This window comes from Enhydra lutris, unplaced genomic scaffold, assembly GCF_002288905.1.
Source record: "Enhydra lutris kenyoni isolate GAN:26980312 unplaced genomic scaffold, ASM228890v2 scaffoldscaffold5, whole genome shotgun sequence".
NCBI lineage: Eukaryota > Metazoa > Chordata > Mammalia > Carnivora > Mustelidae > Enhydra > Enhydra lutris.
Window position 1 is genome coordinate 2,504,221 of NW_019154089.1, and position 24,544 is coordinate 2,528,764.

The 24,544-nt window shown below is 42.4% G+C and overlaps 2 protein-coding genes across 2 annotated transcripts in view; one reads left to right on the forward strand and one right to left on the reverse strand.

Moving 5' to 3' along the window:
* Positions 1 to 2,229: 2,229 nt before the first annotated feature.
* On the reverse strand, positions 2,230 to 6,266 carry LOC111140978 (oocyte-specific histone RNA stem-loop-binding protein 2-like). The gene is given in 8 exon segments (XM_022493264.1): positions 2,230 to 2,304; positions 2,306 to 2,362; positions 3,369 to 3,489; positions 3,641 to 3,669; positions 3,671 to 3,785; positions 4,632 to 4,736; positions 4,847 to 4,942; positions 6,250 to 6,266. Coding segments are annotated over 8 exon segments (615 nt in total).
* Positions 6,267 to 6,915: 649 nt separating this feature from the next.
* Positions 6,916 to 24,544, forward strand: part of LOC111140977 — a 56,576-nt gene continuing 38,947 nt past the window's right edge. The window contains exons 1-8 of the mRNA XM_022493263.1: positions 6,916 to 6,984; positions 7,560 to 7,769; positions 8,697 to 8,794; positions 9,465 to 9,510; positions 12,047 to 12,080; positions 12,196 to 12,285; positions 13,942 to 14,040; positions 17,385 to 17,540. Of these exons, the coding sequence (XP_022348971.1) occupies positions 7,576 to 7,769; positions 8,697 to 8,794; positions 9,465 to 9,510; positions 12,047 to 12,080; positions 12,196 to 12,285; positions 13,942 to 14,040; positions 17,385 to 17,540 (717 nt within the window). The 5' untranslated portion in view covers positions 6,916 to 6,984; positions 7,560 to 7,575. The remainder of the gene's footprint in view (positions 6,985 to 7,559; positions 7,770 to 8,696; positions 8,795 to 9,464; positions 9,511 to 12,046; positions 12,081 to 12,195; positions 12,286 to 13,941; positions 14,041 to 17,384; positions 17,541 to 24,544) is intronic.

Consider the following 24,544-nt stretch of genomic DNA (forward strand, 5'->3'; position numbering starts at 1 on the left):
TCAATCCAGGCTTTCCCTCCACCATCAGCCCCCTAAAATAAAGACTGGACCCCCACCCCATCTCCTATTGGATAGTAGGAGCCCCTGACATTCGGGTTTTAGGGATGCTGAGGCTGTGCTGAAACCTGGAGAACCTAGGATCAAGTCAGACCAAGGGGGAGGAGAGTCACAAATCCCCTGGGGACCTTCCCCCCAGGTCCCAGACCCACACCTCTGGGGGACACTAAAGGAAAACATGAGGGAGGCAGGGAGGTGCATGAACAGGTAAGTGGGGAACTGACTGCTCTTCCTCCATATGGCTCTGGCGGGGATAGGGGTGACAAGTGGGGAGCACCCCTCCCCCCACCCGGATGAAGAAGCAAAAGGGGTAGGTCCCCCCCTCCAGTCTTCAACCTCTCCCTCGGTTGCCCTGCCTGTCCCTGCGGGGTGGGGCATGGGGCGTCCGCTAGCCCCTAGGGGGGGCACCAGGGCTCGCTCAGGGGGGCTGTCTTTCGCCTCTTCCCAATCAGCTTCCATCATCTGGCCGCGGGAAGCGAACTCAGGACGCAGAGGCTGTAGAGGGTCTGGGACTTAGCACTCCGCCAACCCCTCCCCCACCAGGTCCCGTGCTCTCCCCGCGGAGGCGTCCAGAGAGGCCATGCAACGCGCGCGACCGGGCTGGGGGAAGGGAAGGAGAGAAGGAGGGAGGGACGGTCGAGGTGCCCGCCCCGAGGCCCCAGCGCCACCTGCCCTCGCCACCTACCGCGGCTCCTCCAGCTCCCAGGGCCGCGGCCAGAGCAGCTCTGAGCGCTCCGTTCGCCCCACGGTGCCCTTAAAAGGCGCCGGCACGAACCAACGGGCCCCTAAGGAGAGTGGGGGATCGCTCTGGATCGCAGAATCGCCCTGAACCGTCCGCGGAGGCTCGAACCCGCGTCATTTCTCTCTCAAAGTCTTTTTTAGAAAGTGCTACCGGGAATGAGCCAAGATCTTTGATTTAGGGATAAACGTGGTTTCCTCACTATCGAGTCACCCCCTCCAAAATATTGCAGAAGGTGGACGGGCCCAGTTGGCGGCACATCTCCAAACCCGCGGGGGAGACCGTGTTGGTAGAAGGTAAACAAAGCCATTCCCCTCGCCCTCGGTTCCGACATTGGCCCAAGTACGGCTCCCTACTCGATTCGGGCCGCGTAACAGAAATAGCCAAAGTTCCTCTTACCTGCTCTCCTGTCCCGCCCTCTACGGCAGCCTCTCGGAAGGAATCCCCCTTCCGCCAACAGAGGACCCGTCCGCGGCGTGAAGGCTTTTGGGAAATGTAGTCCAAGAGCCGATTAGGGCCTGCTCTGAGTCCCAGGAGCCCCTCTTCCAGCTGCCCGATCGCCTCGAGCCTTATAAACCTCAGACTTGCAACGGTTGCGGGGCCGTTCCCAACTGGTTCAGTAATTAACCCTCACCCAAAACACTTTGTAAAGCCGAGGTGGGCCCAGGGCTGTTCACTCCTCCTCCTTCCTCTACGCACCCCCACCCCCCAGCAGGATGAAGTAATGGGGTTGTGATTATGACATCATAGGCGGTTCAGTTGCTTGCGGGGGTGGGGGGGGGGAGTATGGTGGTTACAGCTGGACTTCTTTCCTTAAGACAGAACGGGAGGGAGGAAGGAAAGAGGCAGCTTGTGTAAAAGATGTTGATAGCTTTGTATTTCCTCTTCAGGAGGAGGATGCCACCCTTTATTAAATTTCCACCACTACCACCACCTCCCACCTCAGCCAAAGTTTAAGTCTTTTTTGAAAAGACTGAACGTAGACGTTAGTAGGGAATAGGTTGGGGAATAGCTAAATGGTTACTGGCTCTTATGTAAATTTGAGTCTCAGCTATCAAAGAAGGTTTAGAAAAGCAGGCAAAAATGGGAAAATAAGTTTGTTTGGTTTTTTTTTTAAAGATTTTATTTATTTATTTGACAGACAGAGATCACAAGTAGGCAGAGAGGCAGGCAGAGAGAGAGGGAGAAGCAGGCTCTCTGCTGACGCGGGGCTCGATCCCAATACCCTGGGATCATGACCTGAGCCGAAGGCAGAGGCTTTAACCCACTGAGCCACCCAGGCACCCGGGAAAAGAAGTTTTAAACAATGCCTTCGTGTTGTGATTTCTTTGTAGGGCAGTTTAAGATTATTTTTTAATTGGGAAGTAGCAGTAATGCAAGTAATCTTCACTATTACACTTAGCAACATGTCCCTTGAAAGACATCTGTTTTCTCTAAATATTTTGTGTCCCACTCAAATCTGGGACAGATATATAACTGTGATGAGCTAGAAAGTAGAACCAGTGGTGGGGCTTCTTCCTCACAGAGCCAGGGAAGGGAGTAGGCAGGAGCCACGGAATCTGCAAACTGAAAAAGAAGAGTAGAGGGAAAGTGAGCTATTTATCAAGAAAATGGGGGTGGAGGGAAGATGCACTGCACATTTTCTTTATTTGCACATTTCAAATCCCTTGGCAAAAGAGGCCATGAAGTATAGAAGACATGGTTTCCAATAATTGCTGTTGTGGAGCACTATGTGCCAGGCACTATACTACTTACTTTAAATATGTATTCCCATTTTTTGCTTAGAATCATCAAATGAGACAAATCTCCCTATTTGACAGATGAAATGGTCGGAGAGATTAAGTGATTGCCCATGTGGTGGGCCAAGGTAATATTACAATGCACTCCTTGAGGCTCTAAAGCCCTTGATTTTCACCACTTGGTGATACTCATTTTTATTATTAACCATACTTAACAAAGTTCATTGATTGGGATGCCTGGGTGGCTCAGTCAGTTGGCAGCTGCCTTCAGCTCAGGTCATCATGATCCCAGGGTCCTCGGATTGAGCCCTGCATTGGACTCCCTGCTCTGTGGAGAGCCTTCTTCTCCCTCTCCCTCTGCCTGCCACTCTGCCTACTTGTGCTCTCTATCTCTCTGTCAAATAAATTTAAAAAATCTTTTTTTTTAAGTTCAATAAAAAAATAAAATCTTTAAAAAAAAAGTTCAATAATTGAGAATAAGAAGTAAAGTTAGTACTGGCTTATTCTGAAACACGGAAATAAATTGAGACACTTAAAAGAAAAATAAACACCCCAAACCCTTCATGTCACCTTTCAAGTTCTCATTTCCAAGGAAGATACACCTTTCATCAAGTATAAAATAACCTTCAATGCAACCCAACTTTCCCACCATTACCAACTACAGTTAAATCTCCTTATGTCACCTTTAGTTCTCAAATTTTTTATTTATGTCCTATTTTTTCCTGCTGCCCCATTTTTCTTCGAATACTACCATGAACACCATCTAATGGTTACCTCATGGGCCAGACTCCATTTCTAAACCTGCTCCAATGGGTTTTAGAAGAGGATACTACCTGGGCTCCCTTCTGGCCTCCATCTGGATTTGGTGAGGGTTCCAGGGCCTGGAACCAGTCATTCAGGAGGTCATCCAAAGGGGTGGAACCCATTGGCTCTAAGAGTTCCTCCATTCCCTGCCTAGGAAGGTAGCAGAGTCAGAGGAACATACACCTCATTCAGACTCTCCCTTTTCAGCCTGTAAAAGCTAAACCTCTGCAAATTGAGGAGAGGTTGGGCTCAGTCCACCACTCAAACAACAAACCAAGAATAATGCACACACCCCTCAGACACCCTGCCCTGCAGAGGCTGGCTTGGGGGGGTCCCAGGAATGTAGGGCTCTTCTCCACTGCCTGATCTGGGCATCCCAGGAGCGACGGCTGTATCTCCTCTTCTTGTTTGGTGTTTGAGGGTGAAGTCCTGGCTGTCGCTTGGCCCTGGCAATGACAAATATGTGTCAGACTCAGGTCAAGATAAAGGGGCACCGCTCATTGTTTATCACAGTGAATTTGGAGACTCGGGGATTTCCTGAGAGCGAGGTAGGACCAATGCCCTCAATTCAATCAGAAAAAACAAATCTTCAGATGGGATTAAGCACCTAACTTCCTAAATTCCTAATATTCTTCTGGGAAAGATAATTTAGATATTTCAACTCTCTCAGAAGTCAAGGTAGATATAAAGACAATATCTGACATCTCTTTATTTATTATTTTTTTAAGATTATTTATTTACTTATTTGACAGAGAGAGATCATAAGTAGGCAGAGGGGCAGGCAGAGAGACAGAGAGGAGGAAGCAGGCTCCCTGCCGAGCAGAGAGCCCGATGTGGGACTCGATCCCAGGACCCTGAGATCATGACCTGAGCTGAAGGCAGAGGCTTAAGCCACTGAGCCACCCAGGTGCCCCTCTGACATCTCTTTAAAATACATGCTACCTTTTTATACACTTAGTATGCATGTATGCATGGAAACTTACATGTAATTAGGCAAGTGTGTTGTAATTAGTGAAGTCAGCTGGAGGTATGAGGTAAAAATGGTTAGAAAGAAAAAACTTCATAGCAAACTAAATAGAACTTTAAAAATTCTCATTGGCCAAGTATGATTTGTTCTATTTGAAAAAAAAATCTTGAAAACTTATTTTTGGGGCTACAGTGCAAGAGAATTAGTTGTAGTAATGATGTAACTTTGTGAGAACACTCAGATTCTAGTATCTTTCTATCACCCTACATTGAACCAAAGCCACTTGGATGACACTGTTGTTGTGACCACCCACAATTGCACTCACTTGGGGACCTGCTGCAGGAAACACTGGTAACCAGGTGTGCACTTGCCATAATCTATCTGTTTTTGCCGCCGCTGTAGAACAGTTTCATCTGTCTCTACCTCCCACCTGTGGGGGAAGTATACAGTGGCCCCATGAAGTGTGATTATGGTTATCAAAGCAGAAACCAACTCATCCCCCACATACTTCTTAACCCCCAGTCTGGTTTTCAAACTCACCTGGCATGGCAGGGCTCTGTGCTGACTCCCACACTCACCATCTCAATCCCAGAGAACAAAGACTCTTCACACACTTCCTTTCTGGGGAAGCAGATTCTGCAGATGAAAGAGTATTAGGATAAAATCTGGCTGACTACACTGTACCACCACCAAGATGTGGACACTAGATAAAGGTTGTATATCTGACTTAACAGTTTCTCAAAGATAAAGTTTGTATTTCTGATTTGTTTCTCAGACTGGTCTGCAAGCCAACAGCACGAGTAGCCCCTGGGAGCTTTGATAATTCCTAGATCCCACCCTCAACTTATTGAATCATCATTTTGGAGGCTTGCATTTTAAAGAGCTTCCAGGGTATTTTGAACTTTTTTTTTGTTATGGAAAATTTCAAAAATAGAAGAGCACAGCATAATGTTTTGCTACTCAAAGTAGGGTCACAGGACCGCCGCATCAGCATCAGCTGCAAGATTGTTACAAGTGCAGAATTTTGGGCCCAACTCAAACCTACTGAATTTTAACCTGCATTTTAAAATCCCCAGATGATGAGTATGTATGTTAAACGTTGAGAGTAGTGATCCCTAGTTACCCATCAGCTAATACTCATGGCAAATCTTGTTTTATCTATGCCCACCAGTACTCCCACAGGATTATTCAAATCTTCAACTTTAAGAATTAATTCTTGGGGCACCTGGGTGGCTCAGTGGGTTAAAGCCTCTGCCTTCCACTCGGGTCATGATCTCAGGGTCCTGGGATCGAGCCCCATATCGAGCTCTCTGCTCAGCAGGAAGCCTGCTTCCTCCTCTCTCTCTCTCTGGCTGCCTCTCTGCCTACTTTGTGATCTCTGTCAAATAAATAAATAAAATCTTAAAAAAAAAAAAAAGAATTAATTCTTGAGGGGCGCCTGGGTGGCTCAGTCGGTTAAAGCCTCTGCCTTCGGCTCAGGTCGTGGTCCTGGGGTCCTGATGGAGCCCCGCGACGGGATCTCTGCTCGCTGGGGAGCCTGCTTCCCTTCCTCTCTCTCTGCCTGCTTCTCTGCCTACTTGTGATCTCTGTCTGTCAAATAAATAAATATTTAAAAAAAAAGAATTAGTTTTTGAAAAAATACAAGAATAAATTCTTGGAGCACCTGTCTGGCTGAGTCAGAAGACCATGGGGCTCTTGATCTTGGGATCCTGAGTTTGAGCCCCACATTGGGTGTAGAGATTACAAAGACAAATAAACTTGGGGGGGGGGAGAACTTTTTTAACACCACCTCATCAGTGTCCACATTTCCATAAACAACCCTCAAAAGAAATTTCCTTTATCCTACACAACCTAGCATCTAGAAGACGCCGCGCTATGAAAGGAACGCGGAACAAGGAATGCTGTCGGAAGCGGCCAGTGCTGCTCAGCTTAAGCACACACACCTGTCTCGTCTCAACATCTGCCATCCCAGTGGAAAAGGCTCCATATCTCCAAGGGAAGTCAAGCAAAACGAAGAGGAAAAGACCCACGTAACCACACAAGAAAGAAGTAAGGAAAGAGAAACGTTAAAAACACCCTGCATCCAAACAAATCTCCCCAGATATTATCCTAAAGAGTGATAATTGCTCACGAAGGGCAGTTTAAATCTCCCGGGGTTGGAGGGACTAAGGGAATGGAGAGCTCGGGAAAGCTGTGGTGATTGGCCAGAAAGAGAGCCAATGGTGTGCCAGGTACTCAGCAAGGCGGGGCTTACCTCGGGGCTCGGCGTACGCTGATGGGCCAATGGGCATCTTTCTCTGACGGCGGGGCGGGGCATATTGTGTTCCTTCCAAAGCAAACTCACGCCTGGTGATTTAGAGCCAAACGATTGGCCATGGGGTGGAGTGGGGGGGTGGTCTGGCGGGCGCGCGCAGATTGGCTGGCGCAGTTTTGAGGTGAATGGGATAGGTTTATGGGGAAGGCGGAAGGTTTGAACAGCCGGGACCTGTGACTGTTGATATTTTTGCACCGAGGCTGTAACTTTGACCCTCTCGTGAGAGAAACGCAAACCTGGACTCGAGCCTATCCTGTCTTGAAGCAGAATTGTAGTCTGGTTAATTGACTTCTTTCCTCAGATTTCTTTTCATTCTACTCAAGGCTTCGCTTGTGAGTGACTTCCCACTTCCGTTTCTCCTGAGGTAAGCGCGGAGACTTCTCCACCAGAATCAGAGACCCTAGCGTCCCCTCAGGTCCGGTCGGGGTCTCACAAACAGAACTTCACGGGACCTAATAGTCATTGTCGCGAATTAAGAGACCTGAATTCCTTCCTTGCCATGAGCCATGAGCTGTGTAGCCCCCGAACAAATAAAAGCCCTCTTTTCATTCCTTTTTTAAAGTCTTGGGTTTGGAGGGCCTGGCTGGCTCAGTCAATGGAACGTGGGACTGTTGATTTTGGGGTGATGAGTTCGAGTCCCAGTTTAGGTTGCCGACCTGACTTGAAGGGAAAAAAAAAAAAAAGTCCTACGTTTGCCTCTAGTTAAGTCCAGGCCCGGAGGAAAAGGTCAAGCCTCTTGGAGCACGTGTGATTTCACCTTCAGGCGGACCTGTGTGTGATTTATCGGTTGGGATTGGGATCCAATAAGAGCCGCTGGGCCGCTGCTGGGAAGAGTGGAGGAGGATGTGAACACTGGACAGTCTGTGGGGTACCTATGTAGATGAGGTTCGCCCCTTAGCTAGGCTTTACTTATTTATTTATTTATTTTTTTCCCCTTAGTCAGGTTTCAGAGGCCATGTCTGCAGAATTCATTTCATCAGCAGGAGAGGAGGAATGCCCCAGCTCCAGACCCAGTTTTAGATCCAGTGGGAGGAAGATATTAAACCTGCTCCTGGAGAGAGACACTTCCTTTACCACCTGTCCAGATCTCCCTAGAACTCCCGTGAACAAACTCTTTGCTGATTCTGCAAACCTAAGCGTTTTGTCTGGGTAAATTCACTTTTCACACTTTATCTCCTTTGCTTTCCTGAGTAGCCTTTGGGTTTTTAAAAAATTATCCTGACTCAAAGATCAGAGGTGAAGTTTTAAACCCTGCCTTTCATTAACCGTGTTACCCTTGAGTCTCAGGTTTCTTTTTTATGACATAGAAATAATAATCTCTTCCTATCTTACCACGATCTTGTGAGAATCAAATGATGTGATGTCTGGCACAAGTCTTTGAAAACTCTATTGCATTAAATGAGTTGGTTGTTTTATTAGTATTAATATTAGTGTTATTCTTTAAATCCTGGTCATGCCAGGCTCTGATGCCTCAGCTAGCAAACAAAGTTGGAGAGTTATAGACCTGAGAAATACTAGAGACTCCAAGGAGAAATCAAATCTGTTTGTTCACAGTGCTTAGGGGAGAATTTGTGGGGTCAAGATTGACTTCAGCCAACAATCTTTGGTTCTCGAATTTATTTATTTATTTATTTATTTTTAAAGATTTTATTTATTTATTTGAGGGAGAATGAGTGAGAGAGAGCATGAGAGGGGAGAAGCAGACTCCCCAAGGAGCTGGGAGCCCGATGCGGGACTCGATCCTGGAAGTCCGGGATCATGACCTGAGCAGAAGGCAGTTGCTCAACCAACTGAGCCACCCAGGAGCCCTGGTTCTCGAATTTAAAAAAATTACTTGTCTCACTCTGTTGGTGAGGAGGAAATGACATGCAAATTATTAGGGTAGAGAAAAGTGGGAGATTTTTCTCAGCCTACTCTGAAGTATTGCCAAAAAAGCAGCTAGATTTATTTGGACACTGTTCAGATGGTGTGAATGACTATTGAGGGGTGTTTCAGATGAAGAGGATAATGTGATCTTTGCCTTTTAAGGATACTACAGCCAAATAGGAATCTTGATGTACTATTGTGTCTCAATAGAGGTACCCCGAAATGTTGCCTTGATCTTTCGAATCTTAGTGGTGGTGGAGAGATGTCTGCCAATCAACTTACCACTTCTGCAGACCTTGATGAAACTGGTAAGGAGAAAGGAGGTAAAGACCTCAAGGGAAAGAACAGCTTTTAATGGAGAGGACAGTGTAGTTGGATAGAGATAGAAGGTGGTAAAAGTAGGTAGAGATCTTTGAAGTTAGAATTCTGTGAGTACTTAGTGGATTTTTGAGAATGATAAGCCAAGAAGAGAAATATAATATCATTAATAAGAGTCACTTCGCATTTGAAAAATTTAGACAGAAAGGAATATTTTGTTGACTAACTGATGGTAGGAATGAAAGTATTAATTAAAACGAGACGTCTTATGCTCTACTCTAATCTCAGGAAAGGCAAAGAAACAAACAAATATTTGTTAACTAATTCTTTTGTTTTTGTAGAGTCTGAGTCCAAAAGGAGTAACTAGTCAACCATTTTAGTATTTGTTCTACTTTCAGATTTCCTGAGTGATAAGCATCATTTTCTACTCATGAGGAAAAAAATCTGTTGTTTAGGGTAGGGCCCTGTTTTCGCAGTGTTTTTTCTTTGTGACACACATAAATTCTTAAGTTTTCATGAACTTGAAACTTGTACCGTATACTTAGTACTTATCAAGAGCCTTTGTTTTCAAAACATCAGCTTTTGAAATTAAGAAATGAAGAAAACTAGAAGGAAAGACAGAATGCATGGACAAGAATAACTCTTCACATCTGATTACAGGTCACTTGGATTCTAAAGGACCTCAGGAAATACATTTAACTGGGATGTAAGTTCTTTTGCTAAATGAACCCCATGCTAAAACCTTTTCAGCAGTGGCACAGAGATTTTATCCTATGCAGACTCTATAAAATATAGAACCTTTTGCTTTGGGTGTAAGTGGGCTTGAAAGCCCAGATCCTTCCTTTGAAAGTTTTTTTTAAGTTTCCCAGATCTAAATAGTTCATTTTAACCATTACAAACAGTTTGTGTTATATTTAAAAAATGAAAGAAAATGATATATTACGTTTAGGCATCAGCTGTTACCTGCATGTGAGTAGGGCTATGTTAGAGCATCTAGATTCCAGTGGTTTACTCTTTCACCAGCTGTGACTCTGAAAAGTTTCTGAACTTCCCTGGACCTCAGTTTCTTCATTTGTAATAAATAACAGTGGAAATAATACTAATACTTCCCATAACTGGTCCTGTAAGGATGAAATTTAGCACATGCCAAACATTTTATAATGTTTATTGTTATTATTCATGGTGATTCTTTGCTGGAGATCTAACATGTTCAACTGGGGAAATCCTCAAGGAATGAAAAGTAATTTTATTTTATTTTATTTATTTATTATTTATTTATTTATTTATTTATTAAAGATTTTATTTATTTATTTGACAGAAAGAGGGATCACAAGTAGGCAGAGAAGCAGGCAGAGAGAGAGGGGGAAGCAGGCTCTCCGCTGAGCAGAGAGCCGGATGCAGGGCTCGATTCCAGGACCCCAAGATCATGACCCGAGCCGAAGGCAGAAGCTTCAACCCACTGAGCCACCCAGGCGCCCCTATTTATTTATTTTTTTAAAAGATTTTATTTATCTATTTGAGAGAGAATGAATGAGAGAGAGCATGAGAGAGGAGAAGGTCAGAGGGAGAAGCGGACTCCCCAAGGAGCTGGGAGCCCCATGCGGGATGAGATCTTGGAAGTCCGGGATCATGACCTGAGCCAAAGGCAGTCGCTCAACCAACTGAGCCACGCAGGTGCCCTGAAAAGTAATTTTAATTCAACTTCTTAACTTCTTAGGTTTCCATTTGACTGTTTAAATCTTCTTAGAACTTTGTTCTTTGATATTTAGGTGAATTAGGTGCCACTGTGGTGCACTAGTGAAAGCATATGACTTTTGAAATTTTTATTGAATTATTTGTTTTTTAAAAGATTTTATTTTAGGGGCGCCTGGGTGGCTCAGTGGGTTAAGCCTCTGCCTTCGGCTCAGGTCATGATCCCAGGGTCCTGGGATCGAGCCCCGCATCGGGCTCTCTGCTCAGCAGGGAGCCTGCTTCCCACCCCCCTCTCTCTCGCTTCCTGCCTCTCTGCCTACTTGTGATCTCTGTCTGTCAAATTAATAAACAAACAAACAAACAAACAAAAAAGATTTTATTTTAGGGGCACCTGGGTGGCTCAGAGGGTTAAGCCTCTGCCTTTGGCTCAGGTCATGATCTCAGGTTCCTGAGATCCAGCCCCACATCGAGCTCTCTGCTCAGCAGGGAGCCTGCTTCCCCCTCTTTCTCTCTGCCTGCCTCTCTGCCTACTTGTGATCTCTCTCTCTCTGTCAAATAAATAAATAAATAAAATACTTTAAAAAAGATTTTATTTTATTTTAAAGATTTTATTTATCCATTTGAGAGAGAGAGAGAGAGTGAGAGAAAACATGAGAGGGGAGAAGGTCGGTGGAAGAAACAGACTCCCCGTGGAGCAGGGAGCCCAATGTGGGACTTGATCCCTGGACTCTGGGATCATGACCTGAGCCGAAGGGAGTTGCTTAACCAACTGAGCCACCTAGACGCCCTAAGATTTTTTTTAAAAATTTTATTTATTTATTTATTTGACAGAGATCACAACTAGGCGGAGAGGCAGGCAGAGAGAGAGAGAGGAGGAAGCAGGCTCCCTGCTGAGCAGAGAGCCGGATGTGGGGCTCGATCCCAAGACCCTGGGATCATGACCTGAGCCAAAGGCAGAGGCTCTAACCCACTAAGCCACCCAGGTGCCCCTAAGATTTTATTTTTAAGTCATCTCTACCCCCAATATGGGGCTTAAACTCACAACCCTGAGATCAAGAGTCAATGCTCCAGTGACTAAGCCCGTCAGGTGCCCCCCATGATTATTTTTAATAATACATGTGAAAATTTCACTTTAGATTTCTTGTAGTTTCTTTGATTTGCCTAAAATGTCCTAAACCATGTAGACTAGATAAAATCCTGGCAGGAAGGATAGTAATTCTTAAAAAATAAATATTAGCTCCAAATAGCCAAAGCTGGAGAATTAGTCAATTGTGTGTATGTAAGATGTAAGAAAAACTCATCATCTTTGATGTATATATATATATATATATGGTTATGCACATGAAATAAGGGCCTTATCCCCAGGATGTCACTCAACATCTTCATATTTGCCAGATAGCACCCTACATATTATTACTGAAAGTGACACATCAACTAGGTATAGGGCTTCTACCATGGAAGAAAGGAAAAGTTGGAATGCCCCAAGCCACTGACAAATAACAAAACAGTATTTGGGGTTAACTGACCGTCAGGTTTTTTTTGGTCTGCAGGAATCATCATCAGCACCTTACAAAATGCGGCCCAGTGAGTAGCGTCTCTTTCTTGGGTTTGGGTTTGTTTCTCAGGTGGGAGACAGAGACTTTCCAGCTCACCTGTGGCCCAAGGATGCTGGATTTTCTCAGAAAACATTCTCTTGTAGGCACAGCTGCATTGTAGCACTCCAAGTGCTTTGGACCATGGCAACAGGAAGAAAGATGCAATATGTAGCTCATCCACAAATAAAGAAAATGTGAGTGGTAAACCTAGATACAGTAGCAATTTTCTTCCTATGAGGGGAGCAACTCACCAGTATTATTAAGAGACTTAGAACCCTTATGCCTCATTGTGCAGACCAGCAAACTGCATCACTACAAGCAAAAAATTCTTTTTTTTAATATTTTTTTCTTTTAAATTTTTATTTATTTATTTGAGAGAGACCATGAGAGAGAGAGAGGGAATGAGCAAGGGGGGAAGGGCAGAGGGGGGGAGGGAGAGCAGACTCCCTGCTGAGCACAGAGCCCATTGCCCTAGTGGGGGTCCATCCCAGTACTCTTGAGATAATGACCTGAGCCAAAGGCAGAGGGTTAACCAACTGAGCCACCCAGATGCCCCAGGCAAAAAACTCTTTATGGTTTGGGGGCTCCTGGGTGGCTCAGTGGGTTAAAGCCTCTGCCTTCAGCTCAGGTCATGGTCTCAGGGTCCTGGGATCGAGCCCCGCATCGGGTTCTCTCTGCTCAGTGGGGAGCCTGCTTCCCCCTCTCTCTCTGCCTGCCTCTCTACTTGTGATCTCTCTCTGTCAAATAAATAAATAAAATCTTTAAAAAAAAAAAAAAAACTCTTTATGGTTTGTTTTTTCTCTTTAAGTTTTGACCATAGAATAGAAATATAGCTCTGAGTCTTCCACAGCAAGTCGTCATTTTTACCCATGTTCAGTTGATTAATTTAAGGACAAAAAAAATCTGTTACTGTAGTTTGGGAATTTAGAACTTTTTTTTTTTAATGGATAAAGGTAATGTATATAAGTTGTTAACATACTCTTTGTATGGCTTCATATATGCGTCTACTTTATTTCTAATTTCTCCCTTAGTCCATCTTCTTTAGTCTGGATTCTGAGAAAGCCATGGGCCTTTTTTGGAGCCTCAGGCCCTCCATCAGTTCTTTTGGTTTGGCTTGGTTTGGTTTTTAAGTGTTTATTTTAGAGAGAGAAGGAGAATGAGAGCGGGGGTGGGGGGTGGGGGGGTGGGAGGCAGAGGGAAAGGGAGAGAATCCCCAAGCAGACTCCTTGCTGAATGGAGAGCATGAGGCAGGGCTTGATCTCATGACTTTGAGATCCTGACCTGAGCTGAAACCAAGAGTCAGATGCTTATGGACTGAGTCACCCAGCTGTCCCCCTCCATCAGTTCTAAATTGAAGTGGGCTCCACAGAGCCACCTAATCACTAAGATAATTGTCTAAATAATCCCTTCAACTAATTCTCTTTTCTAGCCATGTTTTTCTATTTCCTGCCTCCTATCCTTTCCCCCAGGTCAGTATTTATAAAAGATAGCTGCTGTTCTTTTCTCACATTGACTAAGTTATATCCATGTTTTTGGCTGTTCTAATCAGCTTTTTCTTGTTTGATACTCTCCTGATCACTTTTTAAAAATCTCACCATCCCCTCCCCAGTTGGACTCCCCTCTTCCTCCTATCCTTTGGCTTGTGATTATAAAGTTAGTATCCTCCAAAGCAAAGCTACATATCATACGTCAAATTCAAACCATAATTTGTATCATCAGGATATAGGATCAACCTTGATTACACTTAATGTGTTTTGTGAGGGTTATTCATGGCTTCATCTGATGAAATGTGTTTGGCAGGGCTTGCTGACACTTGTCTTCCTCCAACCCATGTAGTTTTTCTTATGCAGGAGAACAACACTTTGAAGTCCTCAGAGTGGTGGCCACTCAGGAGCCTGAAGTTTCAAACTAGACAAGGGGGGCCTTACATGTCTCCCCTTTCTCTACTGGTGAGTCACTGAACATCCTCATCAAGGGTCTGCTGAGGCATTGTGGAATATAGGGTGGCAGATCTGCATTTACAGCACTTTGAATTTTTTTAAGCTGGCTTGGGTGAGAAAAGGGGTTGGAGAAGTAGCTCCAGGAAAAGGAGGAGACTCATCCCCTGATCTTTTTATTTGTTTCAATTTAAGGAGGGAAAAAATTTCTTGGGCATTTAAAATTTTTCTGTTTTATTCTTTATTTGTCTTCCCCTACCCTAATTTTTCCCCCTACCCTAATTTTTAGAAGTACAATGGGCCCATTGTGAAAATGGTTTTTTTTAAAAATTATTATTTATTTATTTATTTGACAGAAAGAGAGAGAGAGAGAGAGATCACAAGTAGGCAGAGAGGCAGGCAGAGAGAGGGGGAAGCAGGCTCACTGCTGAGCAGAGAGCCTGATGCGGGGCTCGATCCCAGGACCCTAAGATCATGACCTGAGCCGAAGGCAGAGGCTTAACCCACTGAGCCACCCAGGCGCCCCGTGAAAATGGTTTTAAAATACAAGAATATAAAAAAGAAAATAGCTATCTCATAAAGGGAAATCTGTTATTAACATTTTACCTTATTTCTTTACAGTCTTTTAACTATGTATAGTTTTACAAAGTTGAAGTCATATTACATATATATAATTTTAATATTTTATTTATTTATTTGACAGAGATCACAAGTAGGCAGAGAGGCAGGCAGAGAGAGAGAGAAGGAAGCAGGCTCCCTGCTGAGCAGAGAGCCCGATTCGGGGCTCCATCCCAGGATCATGACCTGAGTCGAAGGCAGAGGCTTTAACCCACTGAGCCACCCAGGCACCCCCATATATATAATTTTATATCCCACTTTTTTAAACTTAATATTGAAACTCCTAGTAAACATTATTTTTTAATAGATGTTTTTACTCTAACAAATGAACCATAATTTACAAAATTCCCTATTTTTGGACACAGTCGTATCCAAATGTTGCTTTTACAAATAATGCTATAATGTAATTCTTGAACATCAATCTTTACCTGTATTTCAAAATATTTTCTTTAGGATTAGTACCAAGAATTATAATTATGAGGTTAAAGAGTATATATAAATATATATATATATATATATATATATATATATATTTTTTTTTTTTTTTTTTTTTTAAAGATTTTATTTATTTGTCAGAGAGAGAGGGAGAGAGAGTGAGCACAGGCAGACAGAATGGCAGGCAGAGGCAGAGGGAGAAGCAGGCTCCCCGCCAAGCAAGGAGCCCGATGTGGGACTCGATCCCAGGACGCCGGGATCATGACCTGAGCCAAAGGCAGCTGCTTAACCAACTGAGCCACCCAGGCGTCCCAAGAGTATATATAAATATATTTTAATATTTTATTTATTTATTTGACAGAGAGAGAGAGAGACAGTGAGAGAGGGAACACAAGTAGAGGGGAGTGGGAGAGGGAGAAGCAGGCTTCCCACTGAGTAGGGAGTTTGATGCAGGGCTTGATCCCAGGACTCTGGGATCATGACCTGAGCCGAGGCAGATAGTTAAAAACTGAGCCACCCAGGCACCCCTAAAGAGTATATTTTTAAGATTTTTGATATATATAGTCAGATTTCTTTCCAAAAATGTTGTAGGAAAATAAATATTCATTAACAATTTATAGGTCTTTGGATAAATGATTTATTATTTTTTAACTGCTAATTAGATTGATAAATATTTTATTTTATGTTAAAAACAATTAGTAGTGATTTCATGTGAATATTAGCCATGTACATTTTACCTAGTAAATGACTGTGCCCTTTGTCCATTTAGCTACTGGAGTCTTAAGGTGCCCAGGCACTCAGTTTCTTTTAATAGACAGTGGATTCAAGATACTCCAGGGATTTAGGGTCTAATCTCAATCCTAGGAAAAAGTCATTTTAACGTAGCCCATCATAAGTAGATTATATTGACCATGTTTCAGGTTTTTGATTTCTTGGAGAAAGGGAAGACTTAGAGCATGGTAAATTACTGATTAAGTCTCCTCTGGGGGGGTTGTGTGTGTGTCTGTGTGCGTGTGTATCTTTTAATGGGATAAAATACACATAACATAAAATTTGCCATTTTAACCATTTTTAAGTGTATAATCCAATGGCATTAAATATATTTACAATGTTGTGCAACCATCACCACTATTCATTTCCAGATTTTTTTCATCATTTAGAACAGAAACTCGCTACCCATTAAAAAATAACTCCCCGGGGCGCCTGGGTGGCTCAGTGGGTTAAGCCTCTGCCTTCAGCTCAGGTCATGATCCCAGGTCCTGGGTTCAAGCCCCATGTCGGGCTTTCTGCTCAGCAGGGAGCCTGCTTCCTCCTCTCTCTCTGCCTGCCTCTCTGCCTACTTGTGATTTCTCTCTGTCAAATAAATAAATAAAATCTTAAAAAAAAAAAAATAACTCCCCATTCCTTCCTTCCTCCTTCCAGCTCCTGGTAACCTCTAATCTATTTTCTGTCTCTGTGAATTTGACTTTTGTACAATTAGTGGTATAACATTCTGTTTATCTATTAATTTGTTGATGGACATTGGGTTGTTTCTACCTTCTTCCATTGCAAATAGTGCTACCATGATACTGGAATACAAATATCTGTTCAAATCCTTGCTTTCAGATCTCTGGGGTATATACCTAGAAATGGAATTTGTGGATTATAAGATAATTCTGTATTTGAGGGGGAACCACAATACTGTTTATCCATATCAGTGGCATATTTTTTTATTTTAAGATTTTTATTTATTAGAGAGAAAGCACGAGTAGGCAGAGTGACAGGCAGAGGGAGAGGGAGAAGCAGGCTCTCCACTGAGCAGGGAGCCCCATGTGGGCTCAATCTAAGAACTCTGGGATCATGACCTGAGTTGAAAGCAGCCAGTTAACCGATTGAGCCACCCAGGCACTCCTCAGCTGCACCTTTTTAAAAATCTTTGTTTTTTTGTGTGTTGCACTGTATGAGTTTTTTATATATTCTGGATATTAATCCCTTATCAGATATATGGTTTGCCAATATTTTCTCCCATTTTTGTACATTGCCTTTTTACTTTCTTCGTGGTATTTTTTGATGCACAGAAATTTTTAATTTTATTAAGTTCAATTTGTTCATTTTTTTTTCTTCTGTTGGCCCATGCTCTAGTGTCATGTTAATGAGATCATTGCCAAATCCAGTGTTATGAACTTTTCCAACTGTTTTCTTCTAAGAGTTTTATAGTTTTAGCTTTTACATTTGGGTCTTTGATTCATTTTGAATTAATTTTTATATATGGTGTAATGTAAGGGGTCCTGAAGAGTTTTTAATATTGTCCATATAATTGGCAGGACAATGGAAACTTTTTGGAAAGTGAAATGAAATATCTGGGCAGTCCCATTACTACATTTCCAAAATTGGATAAAAATCCAGAACTAGGAGATCAGGCAGAGGAGACTTCCGATGAATTGATGGAGTTTTCTCTGGAAGATCAAGAAGAGGCCAAGGTAAGGTACTGTCTAATAGCTTTGTATTTTCCCTATTCCTTCATTCTTGAATAAACAATATTGGGCATCTCCTGGGTTTTAGCCACTGTACTAGGTCTACAGAAATCAAGAAGACATGGTCTCTCTACTCTAAGGGCTACCTGAATAATACAGGGTATTGGTAACCGTGGGATTCTTTTCTCTTTTTTTTAAGGCTTTTATTTTATTCATTTATTTATTTATTTTTAGGCATTTGTTTATTTATTTATTTATTATTTGGCAACAAGAAATAGCAAGAGAGAGAATACAAGCACGGGGAGTGGGAGATGGAGAAGCAGGCTTCCTGCTGAGCAGGATGCCTGATGTGCTCAATCCCAGGACCCTGGGATCATGATCTGAGCCGAAGCAGATGCTCAACTACTGAGCATTCCAGGTGTCCCCAACTGTGCGATTCTTATTACTGCTGGGTGAGAAGGTTCCAGTTAGTAGTTTGAATACATCACCCTCAAAGTAATTCGGTATAAGTGATGCCTCCAGAAGAACAGTAATGGATGGAACATACCTAGCATGATTTTTAGCTATTTTACAGTATATCCTCCCTGTGTCACTGGGAGGCATACCTGAAACCTGTGGCTTATTGGCCATGTATGGATATGCCAAAGGTAGATTCTGAGGTATTTGGCTTTTCTAAATCAACTTCCTTTCTGTGAAGCAAATATGTGTATGAGTGTGTTTTTTAAATTTATTGATTAAATAGGCAAATGTCATATAGTTGAGCTCTTGGATTCTAGTCCTCATTCTCTTATTTAGTGTTATGAGCATGAGAAAGGCACTTAACCAGTATAAAGCTCAGTTTCTCATTTTTTTCTTTTTAAAGATTTCATTTATTTGTTTGACAGAGAGAGACAGTGAGAGAGGGAATACAAGCAGGAGAGGCAAGAGAGGGAGAAGCAGGCTTCCTGCTGAGCAGAGAGCCTGATGTGGGGCTCGATCCCAGGACCCTGGGATCATGACCTGAGCCGAAGGCAGACACTTAACAACCGAGCCACACAGGCGCCCCAGTTTCTCATTTATAAAACAGAGAACATAATAATGAGAAATATTTCCTCAGTAGGATTGTTGTGAATATGATTAAGTGTTAAACATTTTATAATACTTTATTGTTAATAAAAACAAATGTAAGCTGTAACAACATTCGGTAAATATTTATTATGAGAGTGATATGAGTTAGGTGCTATATCAGAACTGAGGACAGAGTTGTGATTAAGATGATCAAGATTCCTAACTTCCATGGAGCTCATATATATATTTATTCTAGTCTAAAAGATAGACTAAGTAAGTAAGTAAGTAAGCAAACTAATACCAGAGATAATGACAAGATTCTCAAAAGTGCTATGGATGACAGTGGTATGAAAAAGGACCTAGAGGGCGCCTGGGTGGCTCAGTGGCTTAAAACCTCTGCCTTCAGCTCAGGTCATGATCCCAGGGTCCTGGGATCGAGCCCCACATCAGGCTCTCTGCTCCGTGGGGAGCCTGCTTCCTCCTCTCTCTCTCTCTTTCTCTCTCTTTCTCTCTCTGCCTGTCTCTCAGCCTACTTGTGATCTCTGTCTGTCAAATAAATAAATAAAATCTTTAATTAAAAAAAAAAAAAAGGAAAGACCTAGAAGTTTAGTAGGGTGCTGCTTTTAACTTTGAGTAACTAGAGCAGTGCTGACACTACAATGAATTTGAAAAGAAGGAGGAATTCAAAGAGAGTAAAATATGTTCTCTTTTGGACATTGAGCACTCCCCCTTTTTGTTTTCCCTCTCTTGCTGTTTCTCTCTGTGAAATAATTAAATAAAATCTTTAAAAACAAAAAAAATTTATTTATTTATTTGCCAGAGAGAGAGAGTGCACACAAGCAGGGGGAGTGGCAGGCAGGGGGAGAAGCAGGCTCCCCAGTGAGCAAGGAGCCCAATGCGGGACTCAATCCCAGGACCCTGGGATCATGACCTGAACTGAAGACAGATGCTTAACCAACTGAGCCATGCAGGCATCCCATATACTTCACTTCCTTAATCTACAAAAAAGAAAAGGCTTTGATAACTATTTCATTTAGAACAATACTTGCCAATTACTAATGTTTAATTATTATAATGTAGTGTAGTAAAAGTGCTTAATTTCTGTAGTATAAGGTCCAAAATGCATGGAGTTATAAAGACTGGTAGAGAAGGGATGCTTGATGGCCTTGATGTCCTTAGCAAAGTGAAAGTTGCAGTAATCTGTGACTCAGAGGAAGAGTGTTAGGTGACAGTCTTGAAGAATTTGGAGAAAGTCATAATCAACTTTTGGAAACCTCAGAGAGGAATTATTAAAAAGCTAATAAAGTGACATTTGTAAGGTTTAATGTGATAGACCTGCATGGCATAGTGTGCTGTTGCCTAGAAGCAAGATTGGAGACTTTGGAGCTCCAGGGATGATTGAATGTTAGAGGTTTCCACTGGCAGATGAAAACGTCAAATGGGGTTGAGTTAGCATAAGTGATTGTGAAAGTAGCACAGAATGGGACACCTGGGTAACTCAGTTGGTGAAACGTCTGCCTTCGGCTCAGGTTGTGATCCCAGGGTCCTGGGATTGAGTCCTACATTGGGCTTCTTGTTCAGTAGGGAGCCTGCTTCTCCCTCTGCCTGCTGCTCCTCCTGCTTGTGCTCTCTCTCTCTCTAACAACAACAACAACAACAAAAAGTAGCAGAGAAGTAGATGATGATGAATCAAACAAAGCCTGGATAAGGAGCCAAATGTCTCACTGGGTAGACTCAGTAAGGTAAGAACAACATTGTGGTTGAAAGTTGCCAAGGAAGAAGAAGCCTCTGGTTTAGAAACTTTGAGAGCTAGCAGAAATTTTAGTTAGTTTGAGGATGTGACAAGTTTGAATTCTTGGTGGTAGAGGAAGTGAAGGGTTGCAGGGTTTTTTTTTGTTGTTGTTTTTGTTTTGTTTTGTCCCTGCTTACTGAGAAGGTAATGTGGAGTGCAGGAGAAGCTTGGTGCAAGTATTTAAGAAGTTGTGAAGTCCCTCTCTGAGGGGTTTTCAGTTTTTAGAATGTGGTATGCATGTGGGGAAATAAGTAGTCTGGATTTTAGTGTTTTGAGTAGTGTCTTGGGAGACAAGAATGGAAAAGAAAAATGAGAGGCAGGTAATAAGAGTAGGTTCCATTTATTGACTGTTCATACTGGGCACTGTGTGCTGAGCTGTTTATATTCATCATTGCTTTTAATTTTCATGTCAATTCTGAAATAGGAGTATGATGCCCCTTTATTTTTTTTCTTCTCTCCCTTTTGTTTTTTCTTTAATATTATCATGTTTTAGGAGGAGAATATCAGACCATGGAATAAAGGCTCTTACCCAAGGTCACAAAGTTAGCCATTGGTAGAGTCTGGATTTAAGCTGAGAGATCTGCCTGACTCCCGAGCTGGTGTTTTTACCAGTATCAGGGTGTCATTTTCTGAATATGCCTGGGAGGTAAAAATTGTCCCAGGAATATGTAATAGTGACATTTGCTTTTATTTGTTTATCTATCTATTTATTTATTTATTTGAGAGAAAGAGAAAGAGGGAACAAGCATGGGAGGGGCAGAGGGAGAGAGAATTCCAAGCAGACTCTGCACTGAGCTCAGAACCTGACACAGGGCTCAGTCCCAGGACCGCAAGATCATTACCATGACCTGAGCTAAAATCAAGAGTCAGATGCTTAACTGACTGAGCCACCCAGGCATCCCGATGTTTGCTTTTTGCATAGGTTTCATAAGGTTGAATACCCAGAGTTTGAATGGATTGAAGTGTTAGGAAGGGTGGTGGATCAATTATCTAGAACACTGCTGTTCTGTAAAACTTTCTGAGATGATGGAAATGCTTTATATCTCTCCAATACAGTAACTACTACGTGGATTTGAAGCATTTAAAATGTGGCTTGTGCTACTGAGAAACTGAAGTTTTAATTTTTTTGAGTTTTAACCAATGCAGATTACCATGTGTCATTAGTATTACTATAATGGCAGGTCAGATCTAGAACCCTCTAAAAAGTATGTCCCTGGAGCAGCACCATCATTATCAGGTAGGAATTTCTCAGCAGTGCAAATGACTGCTCCCCAACCCAACCTTCTGAATCAGAAACTGAGGGTGGGGCCCAGCAGTCTGTTTTAACAGTCCCTCCAAGTGATTTCGATGTACCCTGCTATATAACACAGTATTAAATCCTGTTTTGTTTTAATGTCAGCAGTTTGTGGGAAAACAACAGAACCAAGGTATAATCTGAAAGAGATAAGATGGATATTGGGAGAATTGACAGTGACCTTCCTGAAACAAACCTTTTTGAGGACTCACTGATGATGGAGGGTAGATCTGTGGAAAAACAAGTTTAGGGATAGTTAGCATGGGGAAAGATTGCTAGGCCTTCTGAGGGGGGGAAAAAGCGATGTAAGGTGAACATTTAGTTGTGCTCTTACAAATATATGTTAGTCTTCATATTTCCAAAATGTAGCTGATACAGTTAAGTCTCAACTAGTATTAGCTAGTAATTAAATTTAATGTTGATAAAAGGAAAATTTTCTGTTTTCAGTTTTCTTGTTGAAAATTTACCTAATGTGTTTAATCTCTTCTATGAAACAATAAGTACAGTACAGAGGACATGATTGAATCTTTCCTTGATGAAGATTTTTTCATCATCTTAGAAACATCATTCTGAGTTGTATAATACAGACAGTATAGAAAGGTAGGTTTAAAATAGACTGACCCCAGCAAATAATCTAGAAATTTTGTTTGTTTATATAGAAGAATAGCTTCCGGCTCTGAGGTATTTTTTGAGGGGTTTTTTTTGTGTGTGTGTATTTTAAAAATATTAAGTCCCCTTATTTGCACATTTTAATGCATTGTGACTCTTACAGCATTACTTTCAGTTGAGGGTACACTATAGAGAAATATGCAGAGCAGTAGATTTTAGAATACAAAAAAATTAGGGATTTTTGTTATGGGTTTATCTCTTTGATGCTAAATGGAAATAGATACCTGAGAAAGCAAGGAGATTTGTATAACCTTAGTGATTTCTGATGTATTCATTTAAAAAATATTTACTGAGTGCGTGTTAAGTGTCAGGCCCTGTGATTAGCAGCAGTAACACAATGGTGAACAATACAGACTAGGTTTATGCCTTCTTGGAGTTCATATTCTTGTCAAGGAGACATCAACAACAGAAGTGTATACAGGTTAATAGATGTTCTAGTTAGGTTCTTGGTAGCAAATAAAAGAAAATGATTTCTAGTTACCTCAGGCAGAAAAGGGATTTTATGGAGGGTATTGAAGAACCCAGAATTACCAGGAAGGTTGGAAAACAAGGTAAGGTCAAGTGCTGCTGTGGGGTCTTTGTGCTTGGGATGTCACCACCTACTGGCTGGATACTCAGTGTTACCATTGCCGGCTCCCTGCCCCAGAAGTTCATCCAACCTGCTGCTGGACCGTACTGCTGAGGACCATTTGCTGCCACCTTCTATACTCTCCACTGTGGTGCTGCAGCCATAAAAAAGACTCAGCCAACCCTGTGCTTTTGTGTTATTCTTCGATCTTCAAAATCCAGTCAGGAATATCTGGTTGATTATAAGAGAATGGAAAAAGGATTATTTGTCCCCCTTTGGCCTCCTTATCAGGAGGCAGGGCTGCCTCCCCATTAAATTTGAGATATTACTAAATGTCCAACTTTAGCCAAATTGCAAATGACTGCCAAAAGAGGCAAGATAACTTAATCATTGCAAATTGTCCAAGTGTAATGAAGGAAACAAAAAGGGGACTGAGATAAACATTAATAGAAGGAGACCTTTATATGGGAATAAATAGGGACACCTAGGTGGCTCAGTTGGTTAAGTGTCTGCCTTTGGCTCAGGTCATGATCCCAGGGTCTTGGATTGAGTCCCACATTGGGCTCCTTGCTCAGTGGGGAGCCTGCTTCTCCCTCTGCTTGTACTGCCTGCTGCTCCCCCTGCTTGTGCGCTCTCTCGCTGACAAATAAAATCTTTAAAAATAAATACATAAATGGAAATAAATAAGAAAGGCCTCCTTGAGAAAGAGAGATTTAGTTGAGAACAGGTTGATAAACTGTCCCAGTTTGCCTGCCATTGAGGAGGTTCCTATGACCTGGGCCTTTCAGTGCTTAAACTGGGAAAGTCCCAGACAAATTTGGGTGAGCTGGTCACTCTAGTTGTGCATGAACCATACACGACATGACTAGAGCCAGAGCATTCCATGAGGAGGGAATATTGTAGGTGCAAAGGTCCCAAGTTTGAGTAGATCTTGGTGTGTACAAGGTACTGAGAAGCCATTGTGAGGGACGGGGAGAGTTGCCTGAGGTGGGACAGAAGAGGTAAGCAGGAGACAGATCATGCAGGGCCTTAGGGCTATGGTGAGTGTGTGGATCTTATTCTAAGTGCATTGGGAAGCCATTAGAGGATATTCAGTAGAGGAATAATAAGTTTGTTTTATGAAGACCACTCTTGTTGCTGGATAAAGAAGAGTAGGAAGGATTAAGAGTTTGAAGGAGGGAGGATGTTGGAAGCAGGTAAGAGTAGGATAGGAAGCTATTGCGGTAGTCTCAGGAAGGGTTGATTGTAGCCTAGGCTATGGTTGTGGCTACAGAGACAAATGGATGAATTCAGAAGGTGTTTTGGATACAGAACAGACAGGCTGTAAAAGAAGGATAGGATCATGGATGAGTTTAGACATGTTAAGTTCCAAGTGCTTTTATTTCAAAGGGAAAACATAAGCAGTTAGAAGAAAACTACCTTCTTCTCTCACCAAACACAGCATCCTATCTGCTCTCATATCCATATAACTGCCATCCCTCTTGTTATACTGCATAAGTGTCCCTCCTCCTATCTGAAGCTCCCTCCCCCTCTGCACTTCCTCCTCTTCATTCATTCATTCAATCATTCCTTCATTCGGTAATGCTGGAGATACAGTACCGAACACAGTAACAGAGTAAAGTTTGTTCTCTTGTAGAGCT